Source organism: Symphodus melops (assembly GCF_947650265.1).
Source record: "Symphodus melops genome assembly, chromosome: 8".
In the NCBI taxonomy this organism is placed as follows: Eukaryota; Metazoa; Chordata; class Actinopteri; order Labriformes; family Labridae; genus Symphodus; species Symphodus melops.
The window spans coordinates 8,809,698-8,829,664 of record NC_136698.1 but is presented as its reverse complement, the minus strand read 5'-3'; the positions used below and the strand labels follow the sequence as shown (position 1 = coordinate 8,829,664).

The window sequence follows — 19,967 nt, the reverse complement described above, 5'->3', positions numbered from 1 at the left end:
TCAAACTACTGTTCTGAAAAACTCAATGCAATGACTAAAGGTTCCTTTATTGTTGGACATCTGAAAAGGAAACGGGAAATGTTGAGAGGTGAGAATAGAGGATGATGTGGAAAAGGGCATGGGTCGGATTCAAACCCACTGTGCTGCGATGAACACTGTCTGCTGTACATGGGGGAGAACAACATGACAGTTAGGCACAAGAAATCTAAGTTTAATTGGTTAATGTGTAGTTGTGTCTTTTTTCTGTCTATTTCTGCCGCCCGTTGGGCAAAAACAATTATTGTTACATCAACGTTCATCAAAGGAAATCGTTTTGAATGCATTTTTGGTCAGGATGGATTTTCAAGCTACGACAAAGAAATCCTGAATCAGCTCATTCTCGTCTGTTAGGAGCTGATGATGCAGTGTGACTTTCTGCAAACATCCAGTACAGACATGGAAAAGGATCCTGTGGAGAACTTATGAAGGTGGAGTTCAGTCATTATCCACTTCCTGCTCATTCCCATATGATTGACTTAATTGTTTAAAAAAAGAGCATGGAGGTAGAAATTGGGTAGACTGTGAGAGCGGGTAATGACATGCGTTAAAGAAACCACACGTATGTTTTCAAAGAAGTAGGTAAAAATTTAATGGTTTAAAAAGTACAATTTGACCCTTTTGCTGTAGATGTGAAGGAGAGGTACAAACTGTCAAAAAAGGCAAATACTCAAAATAAAATCCTCACCAAACACAGTGTTCAAGTTCAGTATAGGAGCAAAAGTACTCACGTGGTAAGCATCAGTTTCATTTCAGACAACAAACACTCAAAAAATAACAAAAGACGACACCAAATATGGAGCTGTAAGATGTTTAATGTACACAGCCTTAATCAGTATTTAGTCTGACTTTATATTAGTGTTTGATTTGTCCTTTAATGTAGAAGTGAAAAGATTCCCATCAGCCTGTCTCTGTAGGAGGATGAGACCGGGCTAATACAAACAAAAATTAACGCTCGGTTTCTTTTAAAACCAAACGGTAACGATGCTCCTGCATCTCTCACAACAAGAGTCAACTGAACTCTGAGTCCACAATACAATATATGAGCTGCAGATTGGATAAATCAGCAGCAGCTGTATATATCCCTGCAGCTTTTTCATTCACATTCATGGAGGATTGACTGTTCAGGTGGAAGGAAGAGTTGGGGGTGAGATAATGAGAGAGGGAAAATAAAGCTGAATAAAGGTGTGGTGGTCAGGAGCAGGCAGGAGCTGATGAGGAGAGGATGAAGCACAAAATAAATGTTCACTTTTTAGGTAAGAACATCAGAGCCTTGACTTTCCTGTTTTCCTGCAGGCTCCATATACAAGCTGTTTGTTGTCAGAGCAGTTTTTTGCTTCTGATTAATACATAATACAACAGGAGCCAGGAGAGTCCCGCTCGACAGAGTCCGGAGTCATCAGTTTTTCCATCTCACTGTCTCTGAAGCAAAGTATCTGTTTCTACATAACAGCAACACACATTGTAAGAAGCTACAAACGCTGACAGATGTTGAACTTGTTCTCTGTGTTTTAGGTCTGCTGGAGGCTCATACTGTTGCATGGAGTGAATTCGATGGCAGCAGGCAGATGATTGATAACGTTTGTGCTGAACATGAACTGTTTAAACACATGGCTGTCTGTCTTGAGTTCAGGACATAACAGATTTCTTTTTGGAGTAGGGGGTGATCTGCTGCCTCGCTTGGATAAACTGAGTAACCGCCGAAACAGAGACCTCCTAAGGAGGATGTAGATCCAGGGGTCCAGGATGGGGTTAACGGAGGCTATCCTGATGGCAGCCAGGTCAGCCTTGTGGTCCTCATTCATCATGAAGCAGTTTGCAAACACACGGACCTTAAAAAAAAGAAAAGATAATTCAGATATTCACAAAGTACGAGCTTAATATTGCTACTGTACTTGTATAGAATTACATTATAAACTTTTATATTTTCCCAAATGAAACCAAAGTTATCTTAGTTTCTTGGAGAAAATTCTAAAATGTTCTAGCGATTATTTTTTTATTGTTAAAAAGAGTTTGGAAAAGGCAAAATTCTGTAAATGAAATATGTTACAGTGAAAAAAAAAATTTTTGTACAAGAAATATATTTTAATTCTGCCCTTAATAATATTTTGACCCCCTCACATAAATCTTTTGGCCTCTTTGGAGGTTCCCACACTGAAAACCAATTCCAAAGAATCTTGGCTGACCACGGACCCCTGTGTCATATTTCTTGTTAAACCAATTCTTGGCAATTCTCGAGTCTGTTGGGGCCCTATAGGCAAGAATTCTCAGGGGGGGTCGTCCAACCAGCGTTTATCACCATTATGTTTTAAAATAATTCGACACCAACAAATAAATTGTTGCTTAAAATGCAATGAGTGATTGCTGTCAGATGGGGCCAACTAAGGGAGGTTTTCTTGTAAGGGTTTAAAGTTTGTCAACACTCAGGGACCCCTATTCGCTATTTCAAGCAGCTTCTCTGATTTAAACTCAACATAGAATCACACAGAATCACATGAATCACACCCCACACATCACATAATCACAACTTCAACTGCTTGCTCTTTATATAGGGCTAAAGTGCCCAACCAAATAGAAATGGGGCCCCTAAATGTTTGCCCCTGCTCTTAAAAACGTCGGACCACCACTGTCCATCACGTTTTATTCTATAAAAACCTTGGGATTTAGACCAATAATGTATCTTATCGTTTAAACTCCTTGAAGGAAAACTAATGGTCTAAACTTTTTTCGATTCCTACATGTGTAAAGTTTAAAGGGATGTTATATCCATAACCTATAGGAAACCAATAACTGCGAAGAACGATCTCACTCTGACTCACCACAAGCGGGGCTGAACATGCCAGAACCACCGCGGAAGTAGTCACCAGCACTGCGATCATCTGAGTCTCTGCAGCGGAGGACAGTGCCCTCCACCTCTCTCGGACGCTGCCTCTGGTGACGGGCCGCCGCACGGTCCTCTGGCGCATCAGCAGCAGCGTTCCGCACACCACAAGGTTCAGCACAATGGTGCCGAGGATGAGCAGCACGCTGACGGCGCCGTACAGAACGGAGTACGCGGCAGCCAATGTATTTGGCGTCCTCCAGGCAATGAAACACCAGGTCCCGGATGGCTGCAACTCACTGCTCGCCATGCCCATCATTGGGAGGCAGCAGAAGAAGATGTGACTGATGTACATGAAGAGCAGGAACTTCTGCGCAAAGCGGCGGTCCACTCCCCACCGTTGGTATGTGTACGGGCAGCAGATGGCCAGGTAGCGCTCTGCTGCCATAGCACAGATAATGCTTAGACCTGCCAGACCGAAAAACAGCAACAGGAAGGAGTGAAACTCGCACACATGCCAGTCCAACAGCACCTGCCGGTCAACGTAGTTTGCTATGGTGAGCGGGCTGGCGATGCACGTGCCTAACAGGTCCGTCACCGCGAGACCACACACCAGCGTGTAGAAAGCTGATGACTTCCTCTCCTGTCTTGATACTGAAAGAACGATTATTGCGATTAAATTTCCTATTGCACCTCCTGCAAACATTAAAATCGGTAAATCGATGGCTGTCCTGATTCCGATATTATTGTTATTATTATTACTATTAAGCGTGACGTTTGTGGATGCAGCATCTCGCGTAAAGTTCTGGTTATCCATGTCCAAATGCACCCCGAGGCTGGTGTTGGTAAGCGGTAAAGCATTCGGTCTGTTGAGAATTTGGTAGTGCATTTCCTTTTTAACACAGATAAGGAGGAAGCAAGGGAATCTCTGGTAAATCCTCCCTGCTATTTAGTTATCCACGTGCCTCACAAACTGAGTGGAGAGGCGGGATGTTAATATAGCCTATTGAACCACCCTGCAGCCTGTCGGGAAAGGATGAAATGAGATGAGAGACTCGTTTTTTTCTATCCAATTTCCGCTGAAGATCTCGTCCACACAGTATTGGCGTCATCACAGCTGCGTAAAGTGTAGCAGCATGACAGGAAGTCAGCTGGACTGGCTGGTGAGTAAAGATGTAGAGATAATGAGGACATCTTTAGACTTTTCCCAGAGAGTCAGACTGCAGAGAATGTAAATAAAACAATTGGATTCATTGGATAGCAGAGAGCTCAAATCTCAAAAAGTAAACGGACACCGCTCCACTCCTGAGCCAATGTAAGAAACACATCCATAGAGACGGTGCATTAACTGGAAGAGGTCTGCCAGATCCAGATCTGAAGGTTTGAACTTGATCTTTTTCCTGCACATGTTTTTATTCTTTGAAAAACTCTCCATGGCTGACATGTAAAATCATTACATCTGAAGCAGAGAGATCTCAGTTACCTGAAAGGCAGGCTTGTATTTCCTTTTTAGTTATAAAATTCCAGTGTCACAGGTATGGATATGAAGATTTGTGTTAACAATCGTTTCCACTTGCCAACATAGGCTGGTGTAAGAAAACATGTGCAGTATAAACATCAACAACAAAGCAACAAAGCTTGTAGCCTCTTTATTTAAATCCATCTTTAGGTGGATTCTGAATTTGTACTATTTTTATAAAGGTAAAGTACTATCTAAATCGTATAAATACTAAACATGTTTATAACATGTGAGAAAGGTTTAAGAAAAGTACGGTATCTGTGATAAAATAATCACATAAATATATGATGGGTAAAAGTTTTATTCTGCTCTGATAGTCTGTTTTTTCCCTGACCAGTCTGTTTGTCCGCAGCTCACCACTGTGTCCCAAGCGCAGAGATGACTGTAAAAGGTTGTGAGGAAACGCAGAAGGCTGATGGATAATAGTAAACACAGGACGTAAGTGCACTCTGCTGGCGCTGATTCTTTAACCATTGCACATTTCGTACAGTCTCACTTTTATTTACACAGAGGAGCAGCAGCGAGGCCGACTGACAGACAATAACAACACCTCACTGAGAGGTAAACCAGCGCAGCACATCAAGAAAAAAAAAAATTCACTGAAGTGATGCCACTGACCCAACGTGGACTGGAATGTTCTTCAGCTCAGAGTGAATCACAGGACTTGCAGGCTGTCCCTGCTGGGTTTCTTATATGTCGTTAAGGTAATACCCAAATTCACTTTATCTCAGTCTGTGGTCTGTCCTCTGGGTTGTTGCTATAAATGTCCATGTAGATTTTAGTGTATGACTAAGCTGAGAAACAGAACATGACACAGTTTACCCCTAAAGGTTCATTACAAAGAAAGTTTTTTTAATAACACATAAATCACAAGCAAATGCAAAGTGGTACATTCCATTGAGGCAGGACTGAGATTATTAAAATGCTGCTCATATGAAAAGGCAGAGTCATTTTTGCTCTGATTTTAGTCATTATATTGAACTTGTTGTCTCTTATGGTCCGGGGACATACAAATTACAGCCTCCATCCTTCTTATCCCGATTCTGTCGCTTTAACTTCATGGATGTAGAAAAAGTCTTTTAGTTAGTTGAATAACCAGCTAAGGGTTGTATGCTTCCCCCAATCGCAGTTTACATCTACCTGTGTTTCTAGCAGATGGACAGTGTACAGCGAAAGCACTTTTTGAGGTTATAAATGAGTATTTACAATATTTCAATGATTTAGAACTTCAAAAAATATAATTAGTCAAAATAAACTCTTCCCTGTGCTAAAATTGAACATTTACCAATGAGTGTCTGATACATTTTCTCAAGTAGATGAAAGGGGCATGAGCCCACAGTGGAGGTGATCTTTGACCTTTTACCATCACAATGAAAAGGAAAACCCCTTGCTCTGTATCATCAGTTTATTAGAAAAAAAACACAACATTTCAGTTCTTTTAAACTTTTGTTAAGTGTGCTGTCAAGCACTTCCCCACATTGATCTAAAGTAGGCAATACTCCGCCTACTGTGTGTGCACAGGTGTGGGACATTTAGTTCCATTAAAAATGTCTCTTAATCACCAGCAGCAGTAACGTGCAGAGTTGCTCTCAATATCCATATGCAGGATGTGAGAGTAATAAAAACTAAATCAAAATACAAATTTGATAGGCACGAGAAAAGAGATTATACATATGCAGGTAAATCAATCAGTGAGTTATACCACACAAATAGAGAATAGCTAATTGTATGAATTAAAAACATGGGCCTTACAACTTTAAGAAATCATTCGAAAAAGTATCAGCACAGGACTGCAAATGGATGTGACCACAGGGTGAGCACAAATCCCTTCTGTGACCACAGTGAGGGGACTGCCTTTTAAACATCACGTTTGTTTTTGACAATAAATGGTCTATATTATTTGTTAATATTTGAAATCAGAAAAAATATATATATACATTTTATGTGATAAAAGCCATCTGCAGATCCGAAGGTGTTGATGTAAAAGGAGTGAACAGATTTTAGAAAGGAGGAAGATAAACTCTGCTAGAATATGCGATTATGTGATTCTACACTATGTAATCAGCTTTCCTGTTTATTTGAGCTATGAACAATGACGTGAATTCCTTGATCTAGTTTGTCTCAGCTCAGCGGGATTCCTGGGAGACCCCCGCTGTCCTCCATCTGGGAATACTTTAATTAGTTTAATTAGTGTTTTTTTCAAAACTCGAGTTTCACTGGAAAGGAGTTTCCCCATGGGTAATCATTAGAAACAATATATTTCTTCTCTGACAGTTTCTGCGACGTGAAGGAATGCAGTTGGAATCTGTAACACAGAAAAACCACATCACAACCTTTCAAATCATTGAACATTCCCAGCAGACTAGATAGTGTCACTGGAAAGGAATTGTTCCAGAAATCCTTACATAACAGTTGTTTAATTTTGCAACATTATATTTAATTTTCAACACACATAAACGAAAATGTTTCCACTTACAGTAACCTTTGTTATCCATTTCAAATCTTGTCTATCATATCTTTAACGTTAAGTTTTTGTTTGGCGGACCCCAAAATGCAGAGACATAAAAACCCAAAAATAGTTTTAACAAAAAATATATTTAATGTTCCAAGGGGGGAAAAAACAAAAGAAAGCAGGCAGTGAGGGCAGTGAGGGCAGGGAGCTGGCTGGCTGGAAGATCCGGAAGACGGGACTCCGACAAGTTGAAAACAGGAGGCACACAGCGAGAACTAGAGAATAAGAAAAAACACAGTCAGTCCATCAAGTCTCCAAAAAACACCAAAAGCACAAAAACCACAAAAGGCTACAAAAACCAATTTGCTTGAAGGCAAACGTGACCACTACCGAGCAATACGGAATTATCTGGCAGAGTAGTTGGGTGAAAGCCAGGCTTATATGGAGGGGTTGATTAGATAGACGTCAGGTGTGCCTCGTCTGCTGCCTGGAGGAGCCAGCCACACCCCCTGCCACTCACATACCTGCAGAAGGAAGAAAAACCAGAAGAGGGAGGGGGAGAAAAGACAACACAAACTACCACAGAAAAACAAAACAGAACTGAAACCTCACATTTAAACTTTTATCTGAATGCCCATGTTCTACTAATCTCTGATACTGTCCTACATTTTCTCATCCAATTTTCAAAAATATTGGCGACAGTATTTTCAGTACAGAATACCAAAAACCTATCTACATCAAAACAAAGTTAGATTCATTTTTAGCTTTAGACTTTTTTTTAAAAAACACATTTCCTGAGACATTCTTTTTTTTGCGCCAAAAGAAACAAATAAAAAATGTCCTGTTTCTTGGCACAGAGTTTTTGAATATAAGAGGCCAGAGGAATTGCTCTCCGATGACTTCCTCATCTTTTGTCAATAGTTGAGTCATCTAACCTGTGGGATATGTGCTCTGTCTTCTCTGAAATCTTCAACAACTCCTTCAAGGCTGCTCATATTTGTCAATAAACACCTTTAGTGCAGAGGGGATATTATTTGTAATTTATAAAAGTGTTATTCTTCCAATACCTTTAGATTGTCATTCCAACTATCTCTATTTTACTTCATACACTGAGCCTCCTTTTGGATCAATTCATCAAGGCTTTAGATAAAAAATCTAATTAAAGTTGTCATGTCCTTTGTAGTTCTTTTCTCTGAAGTACTGGTTTTCAAAACGAGACTCAAAAACTGAGACATCGAATGACAACTACTCAAAATAACAACCATTTAACACGTGTATAAATCCTCCACCGTGCAGGGTGATGGTTTATTATTCTATCCATTTTAGCTCTATGAGACACATCTTTTAAACTGCAAAACAGGACTCGGAATGCTAAAGCTCTTCCTCAGGATGTCACACATGCTTTGAATTCATTGTTGTTGCTGGAGGGAATTGAGGTTGTTGATCTTTATCCCACAGTTTTCTTTGGAAGCTTAAACCCACCACTCCGCCCGTTCCGTGATGACAGTGATCAACATGACCTCGACATGTCTTTGGTCTTATCCTAAGATTTACTAGTAATTCCTATTAAATTCAGTATTTCTTGTCCTCAGGCTACTAATGACTATACTGCCTGCCAACTGACCTACATGTTCCATGTCTGCATATTATTTTAACTCAAAAAGATTCACTTTCATTTAGTCAAGATTTGAGGAAAATTAATTTCTTATCTGACATAAAACTCTTTCAGATTCTGGAGGGTCTCAACAAATTAACTCTGCTTCCTCAGAAAATTGCTTCTTCACGGAAAGAAGCCACTTTGCTTATCACATCAGTGTTCTGGTTAACAAATATTTACTTGCGAAAGTGGAGTGCTCCCATATTTCTTCCTGCAACTTGAAGTCACTTTTGTTTATCCTCATTAACAGTGTCTTGGGTAATATTTATACCCGGAAAGTAAAAAAAAAAAAAAAAATGGCTAAAGTGATTTGATATTTATTTTTTCTTCAAGAGGTAGAAGATGACACAACTCTTACATTTGTATTTTTAATAAAAGACTATAATCACAGGCAGGTTAGCATAGCTTATCATTCAAACAATGAAAAAGCAAGCATGATTTTATTCAATTAGTTAAACATCGAGGATCTCCTTCATTGATCATCAACTGACACGTGACCACTTATTTATTTAGAGATCAGACAAGAAGGTAGAAACTACAAATCCCTATTTTACATGGACCTAATGGAGAGTTTATTGTGAGGAAAGCAGCAGTTCATCTCTCATGAATAGAATAAGGTGGACAATGAATTAATACCGTTTTTAAGTCTTGTTGAAACCTGCAGTGGGGTTGGTTTCTTCGGTTCTGGACAAAAGATAAAATACATTAAGGGCAATGGTAAAAACATAAAAGTGTGGATGAAAAGTCAACTTGTTCCAGTGCATCTTCACAATTAATAATAAAATGTTCGTGAAAGAGTAAAAGGACATGTCCTCTGTGGGTCTGAAAGAAAATTTGTCGAATCTAAAAGATTTCATAGTGAAGTCATGAGGACTAACTCAACCAGACACTTGTATTTTTAACCAAGAGTCTCCAGTGCAAACTAAAAAAAGAGTTTATTTGGTGATCTTATTACTGCTGTTTAAGTTGCATTATGGTAAGCGTAGAATCCAGGGTTTTCTTTTCAGCGTTATCATGCAAGGGTCTAAACTACAGGGCTGCAATGGGAATGCAAATCTTATGTGAGTGGGTGGTTTTTAACACTTCTGTGGGAGGTAGAGGGTTGTCAAATGAATCCCTGCAGGTCCTGGATTTATCTAGTGTTAGCAAAGATGTAATCAATAAATAACAACAAAAAGAAAGTAGGAGAGTTTTTTAAAAGTCAAAAGCAAAGCAAGGCAAGTCTTGCATCCATATGAATTTCTTAATTTTAACTGACAATGATTGAAAGGAACTGGACTTTGTTAGTTGCAACACATGCAAAACGTTGGATATAGCTCCAATTTAGCACTTCTGGGACGAGATGACGCATCTTCCAATGAAATTACCATTAACTTGCAAAACTTGCATTGCATCATATTCAGATATAAATCACATACAAAGCACATGCGAAAAAAACAGCAAAGAGACAGTTGTACAACTATTGGTGGCAGTTTAACTGTCCAATACAAGACTAAATGTTAAGATGTATAGTCTAGTGATATTTTATTCATTTTCATGGTCAAGCACTGCTATTTGGCTTTACAGACGGCATGTCAGTCTATGTGTTGGCCACTCTGATCCAACCGGAAGTATCTCAATAGAATTGTAAGAATTCTAAGTTAATATGCCAAACATTTCCGAGTCCAGCCTTACTGACAAAAAGACAAAAACATATATGCATAATGAATGGCTGAATACTGATTACTTAACAATGCCACTTTTGCCAAGCTTTCTAAGTGGAATGAGGCATTGCATGACATCATGATGTGAGCAGTTATTTCTGGATTAAATGCTCTTTTTGATCCCTTCAGGGTTCATTAACGTTTTCACATCTGAATGTATCTTATCTAATTTGGAAACATTTTGGTGCTTTCTGGTTATTCTCAACCATCTTTCCTGTGTAATGCATCTTGATAATTTTCTGCAGCCAGACATGTTGAATTAATCTGTTATTTTAAGAAATACCCTTCCAAAGTCTGTCCTTAAGGGAAGCACATGACCTCTCCCTCATCCCCTGAGAGGGAGCATACACCACATGCTGACTAGTACTTTTAGAGACCTTTCAATTTTTTTTACAAGGATTCCCACGTAATCAGGCCTCGGGGGATGTTAATATATCACCAGAGAGTTGTTAGCCTGACCTTTGACTCTGAGATGTTTGAGCTATGACTTGAGCGAAGTAGTGGGGAAACATAGAGACAAATTTCCAACAGGTGAGATGATTGAAACATTTTCACTCTGCATTTAAATCAAAATTATCCCACAACTTGCTTAAATACTGTGGTTTAGTTGAATTTGAACAGTTTTATACTGCATGTCTGAATGTTTTGTTATTTGCTAATTACAAAACCTGTTGCATGTTCTTCTGCAGAGAACAACCTGAGTCATAGTCATGATGGAGACGGAGCAGACAGCTGCGAGTTGTCCTGACCCAAGCCAAACTGCTGTCAGGACCTGGGTCTCCTCCAGTGCAAGAGGTACAATTGCTCAGCTGCTGTTAAATATCAGGAATTTTCCTCAGGGAATATTTAGCTCTTTTTTTTTTTTTCATTTTTGCTATCATACCTTCAAAAAAGCCTGTGTGCACAGAATCCTAAATTTGTTTTTCATGTGGCACTAGGCAGCCTGTTTTTTGTAGTTTTGTTACATTATGATTTTTTTCAAAATTCCACTTATGAACTTTGTCTGAACAAAAGTTACATTTTATAAAAGGTTTTGTTATCACATTCACAACCATTTCCTCCTGAATATTTAAATCTATTTCACAAATTACTACATTGTTGTTATAGAAAATCAGTCAGTTACCATCCTTTACTGATTTTGTTTTGACCAAAATCCAGAGTCAAACTCCACTAGCTTCAGGGAAGTGAAATGAAAATTCACCATGGTAACCTTTCCAGTTACAATGACTGAATAATATCCTGGGTTATAGATTGTTGTTTTGGATAATGGGGGATTCCCTCTGTCCAGTTAATACCACAGTTATTTTCAGTTTGATGATACAACAGATAACAACATCAGATAGTGTTTCTAAGTGCTGTCCACCAGTCGGATGTTTGACAGTGAAGTCAATATGTGATTGGTCACAGGTAATTCTGTTTACGTTGTTCCTCCTTCATGCACTGCACAGACATTTCTCTGGGTGGACTCAAGCTGTTCCAGCTGTGTGGGGAAACACGTCATTTGTTGAGATCCACAGAAGTGCATACTGGAAATCTTTAAACACATTTCAAACTCAGTGAACATCAAGTGGATACATATATTTTTTAAATGTTTGTTTGTCGCTCCTTGTTTACAGATGTGTCACACAGCTGCTTTGCCTCTGTTAGATACAACATGTATATCTTTCACCGTCTGTTTTACAAACTTCTGAGACATGTTAATCATACTGAGAAATAATGTTTTTTGAGAATATAGATACTGTGTCTGAAAATTTATTTCTAATATGTGCCTTTAAAAACTGCTTTTATGATTTAAAAAACTGCAGCAAAACAAAAGCTGATAAGGCCCTCTAAATTATCATTGTTTTGTACCAAGGTGTAGATCTTTGAATCAGTTAATTCCCCCCAAATTACTACCATCTGGGGGCAATGGCCATCTTTTGCGGGTTTTGGTGTAACCAGTGGTTTACAATCTCAGAAAGCTGACGAATACTTCCTTTTCCATTCACTGCATTGATTACAGTCTGACAAACAATTTGTGGATCAGGAACTGAGTTGAGAGGCAGCCTGTCAAATGATAGCTGCATGGCATGCAAATATCTGATTAAATATATTAGGTAAACTAAATCCTCATCAGATAACAGCTGATTGGTTTAGGATTATATAACAGTTCTTTAGAGCTTTAGGCCTTTTTTTTCCGTCTCCAAGGACTGTTTTCTCGCACACAGCTAATGCCTGTTAAATTTCTTGTGGACAATACTACTCATATAGCAAACAGAAATCAGAACAGTTCTCATTTCAAAATTCAGTCCTCCAAGGATTCTGCATTACACCGAATTCTGTTAATAGAAAATAGGCATTGTCAAGCATTGTCAAATACAGTTCACTTATATAAACTTATCAAATTGCAACATAAATTGTCTTTTTAAAAGGACTTTCAAGCAGAAATAGACAAAAAACAAACTCTATTGTAGCCTACGTTATCACATGCACCAAAGGTTGTGTTTTTGTTTATTTGATTGGCTTTTTTCCCCTCAAATATTTTGGTTTATATTATTGGCTTATTTTCCCTGTCATCAAACTTGAAGAAAAAAGGAACCTTTTATGTTTAATTGAATGGTAAATTGACTTCTGACATCCCAGGGACTGAATTTTGGTCTGTGTGTTGTCATGTGCTGAACATTAAACCAACCAGTGACTAAAACTCAGTAAAGTGTTACACAATGTAAGTGAAGCTGTTTAAGAGGCGACCTTTGTTACAACAACACATGCTGGCTATTACCATATTCACTAAATTGCTGTTTTTATTCCAGGAAATGGGATGAAACATTGACTAAAGATCAGTCAAACGCTTGCTCAGCAATTTGCCTACACACGCACACGCGCGCACGCACGCACGCACACACACACACACACACACAAAATTAATCATAGTTGTAATAATAAACTATGTGTTCGAATAAAACACATGTTCTACACTCAGTACAAACAAAGTTATACATAATTATTTGAGTAAAAAGACGACATTGTTTTAATAACACAAAAACACATGTACTTTCATTAAATACTTACAGACAATATTAAGATGCAACTAACAGCACAAATACACACAGACATTCTTTTCTTTGCTCTCACACAGATTTATCCTCATAGTTTGACCCTTTTTAACCCTCGTATCGTCATGTTTCCCAGGACCACCAAGTGAGGCCATTTCCCGTTTCCATGGAGACGGGGTTCGGTATAAAGCCAAACTGATCGGCATTGACCCTGTACTGGACGCCCAGGGAGAAAAGATGTGCTGGGACTCTATGATGAAACTGAAGGTATTCTGTGTCATTCACCGCCAAAATAAACCTTCCTCCATCTTTTCTTCATTAAAGCTGCTTCACTGCTGGTCTGTCAGTTCTAATTATCTGGGATATAATTTAAAATAAACGTAATAATATATGACATGAAAGGTCATTATGTGCCATGAGTCATTTTCAGAGGCGTAGTACTTAAACCATTTACATTAAAGGGATACTTCACACATTTGCATCAGCTTTGTATCATTAGAAACCTTGTAGTATTTTTTTAATGGACGTGCTGCCTGCCCTCAGAATTACCGGCATTGGTAATTTTGGAAAGCTGTCAAGGTTTGAAAAAAATCCCAAACAAACAAAATAATGTAATAACGAAAAACATTACCAACGTCACCATCATTTTCTCAAATGCATGCAGCTTTTATACTGAAAAAATGCTCACCTGTGTATCACAGGTGCAACCTTGAAGATGTTTGAAAAGTTAAGCAATAAAATAGTCATGTGTCCAGATAAGGCAGCAACCTCCAATGTTTAAAAATGAAGCTGAAATCCTGCAGTTCTGTCTGCTTGAGGCTGGCACCAGAAGCACAGGAAGTCACATATACACCCCCATTCAAATAAAGCCATGCTTACACAGTTGAAAAAATGTTTACAGTCCGGTTCTGAAAACAAAATTGCTCTGATTAGCTCATGTCCGTTTCGATTTTACGTTACTCACAATAAGGCGCATACTGTAGCTGATCTGATTGATAGGTGGGCGCAATGTAAAAGTTCATCAAGAGGATTAAAACCTGCCTCAACTCCAGCTCTTAACCTGTCATTAGGTTGACTAAAAGTTTGGTTGAGACAACATTTACAGCATGGTGACCGCCATCAATGAGCACCAAAGCCCCCTGCAGTCACAGACAGGTCATGTCACTCAGGCTTCATCCATCAATATTTACAGTCTATGGTCCAGATGTGTGGATGCACTATAAGCAATCTAAAAAGAATAATGGCTGCAAACTTGTATGGGATAACATTTACAGTATGCAAGCTGTATTTAGAAAATTTGCAAACATTTAGACAACTATTTAAAAGTAGTTTACATTTATATTCCTGTTGATCAGAGTAAAAAGTAGGCACATTAAATGCACTGAAATATTTTCGGGCAGTAAATTGTTAATTAATAAAAAATGAACTCAGCCATGGGAAAAATCCTCTTTTGGAGAAAGAGCTTCTGACATGTCTGACATCTTGCTAACTCTTGATGTCACTGACTCCAGGCCCTTTAATCTCAATGGACTTTGAATAATCCAGTGGGAATTTATTTTGAATATTGTCTTATTTTCTTAAATGACGGAAAATATAAGAATAACAATAACAGATGATGAACTTGGGGCCAAAAACTCTGAGGAAACAAGAAGAGGATTAGTGTCATCCATAGTCACACGTGAAACTTTCAAATATGACCAGCAGCCTCATACACGTTTGAAACAGTGCTCCTACTTTAAAGACACAATGGGAAGAACTGAATATATGAAAATGTGTCTGTGACACTTTCAGAAAAGACCCATTGTTAGACTGTGAACGTGTTGGTATACTGCCCCTAAATTCAAAAAGAAAGTCTGGTTTATATCCAAGCATTTGAATATTTAAACAATAAAACCTTTATTATCTACTTAAGGGCTTTCATGAAATGTGTATTATTAGTCTCCTGCTCTCACTATTCAACTGTTGGTATAAATCAAGATTAACTTGTAATAACATAATAATGGAATAACAGTCATTTTAAACCAGCTCTTTACATTTCCCCTTTTCTAAACCACGGAAAAAGTACTTATGAAGGATAAACGTTCATAAGTACATTATTTACAGACATCATTTGTAACATGAACTAATGTGCAGTTTGTTTAAAAAATGAATGTGCAATTTAGATTATGTGGCAACCATCTTGGTTGGTAACAACAAAGTCTGGTCATTGAATTGAACTTACTAATTGGCAAAATGACATCAGCATTTACTTTAGTGTGACTTTGTTTGTGTCTTCTTTGCTACCTTTCTTTGAAAGCAGCTCCTCTCACTGTTCCCCTCTTCTTCACTCTTCCTCGTTGTTCTTTGAACCCCCTCTGTGTTAGGGCTTTGAGGCAGCAGCAAGGAAACAAGGGAAACACAAGCAGAGAGTCTGGTTGAAAGTTTACTCCGGAGGACTAAAAATTGTTGATGAAAGGACCGGGGTGAGTTACTGGTATTGCTTTTTAAACCTCCATCCAACTTTTCTGCAGCTTTAGCGCTCTCTTCAGGTCAATGGTTGAACTGTGCAGCACTTGTTAGATGTGTTGCATAAACAAAAGCTTAAACCCTGTGTATCCTCCTTCTCCAGGTTGTACTTTATGACCATGACACGACCAGAATCAGCTCTTTGACCAAAGATGAGTCTGACCCCAGAGCTCTGGCCTACATCTACCAACAGCAAGACACCTACAACCTCTTTTACATCAAGATGGCCAACATGGTAACACTGCACAGTAACAACTGGCAAATAATCCTTTTAAGTAATTAAGAAGCAGATCATATGTTATAATGTAGTGATCGAAATCAAATCTATGACTCCGACTTTTGGCACATTCATTACAAATTCCATTTGTATTTTCCATTCTCAAACACAGTGGTAATATTTCAAGCTGACAACTAAATACACTAAAAACAAACTGCTATATATATTAAATCCAGTGGTGACTCTACCCTGTTGGGGACCCTGGCAAAAACCCTTCAACCCACATTTATTAACACCAATATAAGATAGACCACACATACGATCAAGGTAATGTGTTTTAAAAAGTGATAATCTGTGTTTATCAGGCAGATCCAGTCCTGACTGACATCAAGGAGGTCTGTCAGGGTTTGCACAAACTGATACCACAGGAACCTGCAGCCCCACAAACACAAGTCAGAAATCTTTTATGACTGTATAATAATGTGTTTGTTAGGTGAGCATGTTTTAAATTATTTACCTTTTTTTCAGAACAACACCTTGTTGGTTCTAAGTGACAGCTCCCCACCAGCTCAGGTAAGGGAAGGAAAACGTTGAAGTTTTACTCATAAATGTCAAGCCAGTCTTAATTTTATCAAGAGTTTTTATCTTTTTTTTAATTTAACGAAGGCGGCCTCTTTTATAAACTAAGCCTCTTATTTAAACGTTATTCCAGGTTCCATCTTTGGAGAATGTTTTCAGTCCACGCCCAGACTCATCATCAGCACAAACAAACCAGGTGAAAAAAACCCCAATATGAATATGAACTTTTTTCATTTTTTTAACCACTAAGACTCACTTGCATGTTTACATATGTTTGACAAATTTCTCCATTCCGCCTGTAACAGAGAGAAACAGACATCAATTAACTTTTCAAGCATGTGTTTCTTGAACTCCAAACAATGGATGAATGTAACCCAGAGAGAACGCTACATATAGAGTTATCATACAGTAATTCCTCAGGGATAAGAAGGCAGCATTTAAACAATAAATATTGAAAAGTTTAAAAGCTTAAGGTCACACTGGTCAGAAAGGTTTATGTCTCCTTAAGTGAGCTAATAGGCTGGCTAACAAGTTTAAAATAATTATGCTGTCATGTGTTTCCCACATGCTTAAAAAAGAGAGTATGGTATTTAGGCTTAAGGACAGTCTTGAGAATGAGACACTGAACACTGTTGTGAAATAAAGACGAGAGTTTTTTAGTGTGTGTTTCTACAAAAGTCTTCCAGAAATGAGCTGGTAGAAGTCTTCTCCATCCAGATGCAAGATCCTCTGATTCTTCCACAAAGCTCGTGTGCCAGTCAGCCAGGTGAATAACATTACAGACCTTTTTAACCTATTGTGGCCAACGACTATCATGCGGTCAGTGTTTCTCTCTTCCAACATGATTTAAGTTGCCTTTAAAACACATATTCTATATATTCTGTATTATAGCTTAAATCGTCAAACAAGTACTGTGTAGCTACTATAAAAAGAGAAAAGGACATTATTTCTAGCTTTATTTAAAACTTCTAGAAACATCTGCTTTAGTGTGTTTTGGTTGCAAGGTAACTAGTCGGAAAGCTTTTAATGCTGTTACGAGCCATGCTTTTTGCCATCATATGAAAAGAATGATTCATGGAAAGATATATCTCAATGTTTATGAGTATTGTGTGATACTATGAAGAAAAATACATCATAAAATCATCAGGCTGCTACTTCATAAACCGATGGAACCATTAGACAAACACGCACTTCCCTCAGATATATTTAAAGGTGGCGTGAAGTTGGACACTTTTCAGTGTAGATTTTCAAAACCTCTACAGTATGACACACCCCTCTGTGGTTCAGAAACTGTGTTTGAATCTGAGTAAGGTGAATGAAGTGATACGAATTTGCACACAAAACATCATTTTTTCACAGGGATAACAATACGTCTGTCTGCATCAGATTGAAACATAGCATCTCATTGGACTTTAAATAACATCAGACCTTTGACCTGAATCTCTAACATTATTTTTCAGTGTCCCTATAACATACTTTCCCATGATCCCCTTGTTCATGAGGTCTATTATGAACTCTGGGAATTATATAACTCCCTCTGTGGAGCTGACAAAGAGTGGAGTTTCAGTCATGTTAAGATGTTATATAAAATAACAAAGGAATGTGCTGTGTCCCTCAAAACAAGTTCCCACACTGATTTAATAATGAAAAAACTCATTCTTCCGACAAAGGATTACTCGTTTGTATCCAATAACATACATTTTTCCTATCCAATGATTTAAAATGAACGAAGATTAGCAGATGTTTTACCTTTTTGAATTTTCCTGCTCCACTTCTCACTGTCCTCTTGGTGTTCTAACTTCATCAAATCAATTTAAAGGAAACATCTAATTTGCCATTAAATAACAATCTGCTATGTGTTTCATGGGGATTTAAAAATGAAGCTGACCAACAAGAACAAATCTGAGCTGAAGTTGATATTATATCTGATTTATCTTCTTCTCTTCTCTCAGAGTCTCCAAAGCCAGTCCTCTCCACCTCTCAGATCCTCTCCATGTTCCCCACACAGCCAGTAGGGGGCTCTCCATACTCCTCCCCTCCATACTCTCCCTCAGCCATGCCCTGGGGTCAGCAGGGGCCTCTGGGAAATCAGTGGGCGGGACCAGCTGTGGCACCCTGGCCCACAATGCCAGGCAGTATGGCACCAGTAGCACCCCCCACTGGTGGTCAGGTTCACATTCAAGGCTTTCATCCAAGTGTCATGGGGGGCGTCAACACAGCAGTTTTACCCACTGCTGTAAACGGGCATCCTGCTGCTCTAAACTCCCTGTTCACCCCCTCAGGAGCAACAGGACCATCCCAGCCAGAGACTCCAAATTCAGACCAAAATTTTCTCCTGTGAAATTGAATGGTGAAATTAAACCTGGGTTTTGGATAATAGGAGAAATTGATCATGTGGTGTCATGTCTTTTGATTGATGAAATAATTCTAGTCAGACTGATGAGTTCAAAGAGGAGTTAGCTGCTATATTTCCCCCTTTGATATTTGTTTTTATCACAACTTACAGCCACTAAATATTACTGGTTTTGTTGGATGGATTGTACTAATTCACTTCTAATATGGCGAGAGCATACCAGTGATTTGAATGCTTTTTGTGAGACCTAATGTCTGTACTTACCCCTTAGTACTCTTAAGACAGCAAGGGAGAAGGCCATGAGCTAATTAGAATATGTTTTATGTAACTTACAACAACATTAACAGAAGACAAAGGGCTCCCATTGGGAACCATATTTGCTCGACGCTGGACTCTTCTTTTTGTTTGTATATTCTGTAACCAAATTGTCGTGTTTTTATTAAGAGAACTGGAAAATGAATTCATCCAACACAACAGTCAGGGTTATCGTTTACAGCACCTGGGACATATGAACTATACACAATCAGTTTTACTGCTTATGTGTCTATTAATTAAATCAAATTAAGTTACATTTATATGGATTCAAATGTTGGAGCACTAATATTTTGATTTTTTTGCAGAAAATGTTCTGTTTTTTGTTTTATCTGACAGTCAAAGTTACTTTTCCTTTCTATATTTGGATGCTTCACATTTATTGCGTTTACTATTTTAAATAAAATACAGCTCATGTTCTTCATTATAGCTTTGTTCTAATACTGCACTTACTTAATAAATTACAAATCATAAAAGGGTGCTTATTATTCTTCAGACTGCAATGCTTCATTTCTTTTCTTCTTCTGTTGTGTGAAGAAGGAATGTATATATGTATCAATGTAGAAATGTCTATACATTATATGTGTATACTGTATAGAAATGTATAACCACATGTTGCCAGAAAGACAAAAGAAACAAATAACACTGCTTTACTTTAAACATTTTCACATTGCAAGAAATAAAAACACTCCAAGTTAAATGTGACCTTCTAAGGAAAAATAAAAACTATCATACAGGCAGCATGCTGATGTTCTTCTTGTGTTAATCCCATGTTGTG

At 38.2% G+C, this 19,967-nt stretch overlaps 2 protein-coding genes across 3 annotated transcripts; one reads left to right on the top strand and one right to left on the bottom strand.

The window, feature by feature from the left end:
* Window positions 1–813: 813 nt before the first annotated feature.
* On the bottom strand, window positions 814–3,898 carry LOC306827848 (prostaglandin E2 receptor EP4 subtype-like). Its single transcript, XM_079349923.1, has 2 exons — window positions 2,856–3,898; window positions 814–1,868 (listed from the first exon to the last, which is right to left on the bottom strand). The coding sequence occupies exons 1-2, from the start codon at window positions 3,744–3,746 to the stop codon at window positions 1,548–1,550; spliced, it is 1,212 nt and encodes a 403-aa protein (XP_079206049.1). The 5' UTR covers window positions 3,747–3,898; the 3' UTR covers window positions 814–1,547.
* Window positions 3,217–19,452, top strand: LOC306827849 (uncharacterized protein). 2 transcript variants are annotated; one of them, XM_079349924.1, is made up of 12 exons: window positions 3,217–3,260; window positions 4,714–4,814; window positions 4,887–5,080; window positions 10,878–10,983; window positions 13,360–13,490; window positions 15,587–15,685; window positions 15,832–15,963; window positions 16,311–16,397; window positions 16,474–16,518; window positions 16,658–16,720; window positions 17,203–17,290; window positions 18,477–19,452. In XM_079349924.1, the coding sequence occupies exons 4-12, from the start codon at window positions 10,899–10,901 to the stop codon at window positions 18,863–18,865; spliced, it is 1,119 nt and encodes a 372-aa protein (XP_079206050.1). In that variant the 5' UTR covers window positions 3,217–3,260; window positions 4,714–4,814; window positions 4,887–5,080; window positions 10,878–10,898; the 3' UTR covers window positions 18,866–19,452. The 2 variants fall into 2 exon arrangements, with proteins under 2 accessions (XP_079206050.1, XP_079206051.1); XM_079349925.1 differs by lacking the exons at window positions 3,217–3,260; window positions 4,714–4,814; window positions 4,887–5,080 and adding an exon at window positions 10,650–10,719.
* Window positions 19,453–19,967: the final 515 nt, after the last annotated feature.